Source organism: Panthera leo, chromosome E1 (assembly GCF_018350215.1).
Source record: "Panthera leo isolate Ple1 chromosome E1, P.leo_Ple1_pat1.1, whole genome shotgun sequence".
In the NCBI taxonomy this organism is placed as follows: domain Eukaryota; kingdom Metazoa; phylum Chordata; class Mammalia; order Carnivora; family Felidae; genus Panthera; species Panthera leo.
The window spans coordinates 44414869-44419164 of record NC_056692.1 but is presented as its reverse complement, the minus strand read 5'-3'; the positions used below and the strand labels follow the sequence as shown (position 1 = coordinate 44419164).

The following is a 4296-nucleotide window of genomic DNA, read 5'->3' as shown; positions in this document are numbered from 1 at the left end:
GGCAACATCGCGGATGAACCTTGAGGACACTATGCTAAGTGAAACAAGCCAGATGCAAAAAGACAAATACTGGATGACTCCACTTACGTGAGATATCTAACGTGGTCAAATTCATGGAGACAGAAAATAGGATGGTGATCACCCGGGGCTCAGGGGAGGGGGAAACGGGGAGCTAGTGTTTCATGAACATAGAATTTTCAGCTTTGTAAGATGAAAAGGTTCTGGAGATTGGTTACACCACAGTGTGAATATACTTAACACCATAGACCTATACACTAAAAATGGTTAAGATGGAAATTCTATATTGTATGTATATTGCCTCCCAGCTCCCAGATACTACTCATTTCTCTGAGGAATATGCATGAAACCTCATATCTCATACGCACGCGCACACGTACACACACACACACACACACACACCTCAATTAATTACTTAAAAAAAAAAATTCAGAGACTGGTTGGAATCAGAGAATTTGGCCCAGGCTTACTCAAACTGTTTATTTACAGGGAGTCCTTGGGGCTGCGGCACAGCGGTTAAGTCCAGGACCCCAGTTCCAGCTCAGTCACTCTGGGCCTCTTGCTTAACTCACCCCAGAAGGGCTAAGGCCAAGGGCCAGGCACCTGAAAGAAAGTGCTAGATGAACCCCAGCCCCATATCACAAACCCCACACCCCAATCAGGATGGCCCTAAGCCCAGGGAGCTCAGGGGGTGGGGAGTGAATAGGAACAGAGTCCAGAGCACCGGCCAGAAGCACTCTCTCTTCTACCCAGGACCTGGATTTCACGGCAGGAGCCTGCACAGGAGACACCAGGCCTAAGGAAATGGTCTTGCCTTGAGAGCCTCTAAGAGAGGCCATAAAGTATGACTGATGGGGGTGGAGATAGGGTGCAAAGACCAGGGAGAGCGCATGGCCAGGCTGGAAGGGAGCAAGGGCAGGAGGCAGGAGCACAGAGAGCATAGGTAGACAGACAAAGCTGCTCTCCCATCATGACCCCCTCCGGTTACCCCCTCCAGTTTCCCGCTACCCCTAATCTGGGGTAGGATTAGGACAGAAAAGCTCTAGGGCATGTGGTGGTGTTTGGGAGGCCCCGGAACACCCCAGAAGGGACCAGGAGGAAGAGGCCGCACTCACCCTAGACGGGTCTGCTTCACCCAGACATTATGTGTTTGACAAAGGCTGGGAAAGAAAACAGAAATCAGTCACACACTTGGCACCTCCCAGCCCCTAGGACCTCTTCCCCTCCCATATACCGCCAGACTTCCAACCTCCCCACCACCCTTTCTCCAGACTGTGACTCTTTCTCTTATTTGGGGTTGAAGGGGAGCAGCTGGAAGAAGAGACGGAACCTCTGCCCTGTGTCTTCGCCGCTGACACTCAGACATGGACAAAATGAGCTACGTTTTCTCTGCTAATCCCTGCAACCTTGAGAAAGGTACCAGCACCACCCCATTGTTCAGATGAGAAAACTGAGGCTCAGGGAAGGTAAGTGACTTGATCCAAGTCACACGGCCAGTCTATCACAGATCTATCTCCAAACCCTGTGCCCTTTCCATTATACTATGCTGTTCACTGCAAGGAGGGAAAAGAACATCCACCGAGAGCTGACCATTGCCCATCTGGTACACACAGCCTCCAGGCCCTGGATCTGTTCCGTCCTATTCTGCAGATCCGCCCAGCCCAAACTGTGCCCACCATGCCTGGGTGTCCGAGGGAGTGAGGCATGACCCGATACCTTCATAATTGATGCAGCCATTGGCATCCTCTTGCCCAGCCAACAGCTGTTCCACTTCAGCCTCGGTCATCTTCTCTCCTGGGGTCGGAGAAGTAGACTCTGAGTTACAGATGGCCAAGGAGGGACAGGCAAAACCCTAGCACTCCCTTGAGTCTCAAGGCCCAAGGCTCCCCAGGTCTGGGAGGTGGACATCCAAGCTTTGGAAGGGGAGCCAAGGGTCTTAGGTCCCTCCTACTCCCTGAGGCCTCTCCCTTTGCCCTACAGCCAGCACTGGGCAAGCAGACCAGGGCCTCGGTGACTGAAGCAAAGACAAGGACGGGGCCCTGGGTCCCACGTCTCAGGCCTCATCCCTGTCTGCTCTCCCAACCTGCTCTCCTCTCCTCCCAAGCCAGCTGAGCAAACCCAGTTGGGGAAGGTTGGAACAACCTTGGGCCTGGGGAGACAGGGCCTGAATCAGGATGTGACCCTAAGGACGCAAGGGCCCTTGGACGCCCCCAACATATGCCACCCGGGCACTTCCGACCCTCCATTCCTCCCACTCGGGCACCACCGGCCTGCATACCCAGGGTGGCAAGGACATGGCGAAGCTCAGCACCCATGACGGTGCCATTGCTCTCCTTGTCGAAAACGCGCAGCCCCTCCACAAAATCCTCGTAGGTGCCCTGCTCCTTGTTGCGGGAGATGTGCTGCAGGATGGGCAGGAACGTCTCAAAGTCCAGCATCTTGGCATTCATCTCTGTAGGCAGGAAGGAAACAATGTGATGGGAGCAGAGGGTCGGCAGGGGCCTGGTCCCAGCTCTGCCAGGTCAGGACCGGGGTAGAAGGGGAAAGCCGCCATGACTCCCAGCCAGACCTCTCAGTTCCGGGTGGCCAGCTAGGCAGGGGAGCTGAGGGTGGCCGCAGCAGGATCTGAGGGGGCCCAACAGGTCACAGAACCAGGCCTCACATTCACAAGGTAGACTTGTGACATGTGACAGGCATGTCACAGAGGTAAACCAATAGGATTGCAAAAAAAGAGAATTTTGCAAAATTCTCCCTTTGGGTCTCATTACTAGACCGCATTGCCTGGGACAACTCTGAATCAATAATTTTTATAAATTTGCAATCCTTTTGTAACTAACCCACTTTTCCCATGTTGACATGTGTTAAAAGCTTTAATTTTTAAATACCGCAAATGTTGGCAATTCTTTCTGTTATAACAACACAGGAACCTCCAAAAATGGAAATTCCAAGCATCTTTTAACCTCTAAGCAGGCCTGCTGGTCCTCTGACCCTTTCCTGCCCACATCCTTCACCCCACACTGTTGTCTTCACCAGCAAGAGGAGGAGGGGAAGGATCCAGATGGAGCCCAGGAAGCCTCTAGAGATGCATCCCAGCCCCCCGCCCGGCTGGGGGCTCTGCCCAGGTCTGCCTGCCCCGCTTAGTACCTACACCTCTCAGAAGGACGTGTGTGTTGGAGCAGCTGTTAACCTTACTACCCATACATGACAAGTGATATTCACAAATGGGACACATTCCCTTATATCACTTTTGAAACTCATCCCCCAAAACCTACTGAATGCAAATGAGCGAAAGAGGCATCATTACAGAGCTCATCTCAAGTCTGCTCCAACTTCTATCAAACAAGTAATTTGCAATCTTTAGTTCTCTGACCCTCATTGGAAACAAGTGGTCACAGGACATTTCAGGGTGGTGACACCTCAACTAAGAGCAACTGGGTGCAGGGGTACGGGCAAGTGGTTCGTGGTCAGATCCCCGCCTCACCTCCCTGCACCCTGGGGCATCAGAGGAAGACACTGAAGCAACAGAATGTCACTCCTGCTCTCCAGGAGCTCCGACCTCACAGGGAAAACAAGAACAGCTCCTAACCTGGGGAGGGGGGCTGGTCTTGAAGGGTTAAAGTGGGAGAGGAGAAAGAGCCCCAGGGGCCAGCGGGACAGACACCAGGACGTGAGCTACAAGGCCCACACTGACCTTCAGGCTTAGGCTTGCCCAGGACACGCAGCACCTCGGCGTTGGTGGGGTTCTGGCCCAGGGCCCGCAGCACGTCCCCACACTGCCCGTAGGTAATCTTCATCTCCCCAGTTGGCGTCCGGTCAAACAACGAGAAAGCCTCTTTGAACTCTGCAGAGAGAAGAGCCGACTGCAGGCCCCTGGGCCAAGGCTGATCAGCCTCCACCCACCCATGCTGAAGAGCAGGTCAATGTGATTGATAAAACATTTCAGTATTTCCCTTCGGCCATCGTTCCAACCCCTCCTTGGAAGCCACCCCACACCATCTTCTGACAATCAAAGGGGCATCCTGGAGACTACATGACCTGCTCCAGCACTGGGCCTGGGATCTATCAGTCATGGTCATATAACCTCAATGTCTCCCCTACTCCATGGCTCCCATCCATCCACCCTTCCCTGCTGTAGGGGAGGTGCCTGCCTGTGGAAAATGTCAGGGAAATGAAAACAGCACTAGCTCAGAAGTCAAGATTCCTGGGTTCTCATCTTGGCTCTGCTGAGTAGCTTAGAATAAGCCCAGCTAAGACTGTTTCCTTGTGCAAACACAGGGA

General features: G+C 53.2%; 1 protein-coding gene across 1 annotated transcript; it reads right to left on the bottom strand.

Annotated features, from left to right (window-relative positions):
* Positions 1 to 483: 483 nt before the first annotated feature.
* On the bottom strand, positions 484 to 3932 carry LOC122205885 (myosin light chain 4-like; the record flags this gene model as incomplete). Its single annotated transcript, XM_042914496.1, has 5 exons — positions 484 to 621; positions 1134 to 1178; positions 1735 to 1812; positions 2297 to 2470; positions 3710 to 3932. Coding segments are annotated over 4 exons (504 nt in total), but the record flags the coding sequence as incomplete, so codon positions are not given.
* Between the last annotated feature and the right edge of the window lie 364 nt (positions 3933 to 4296).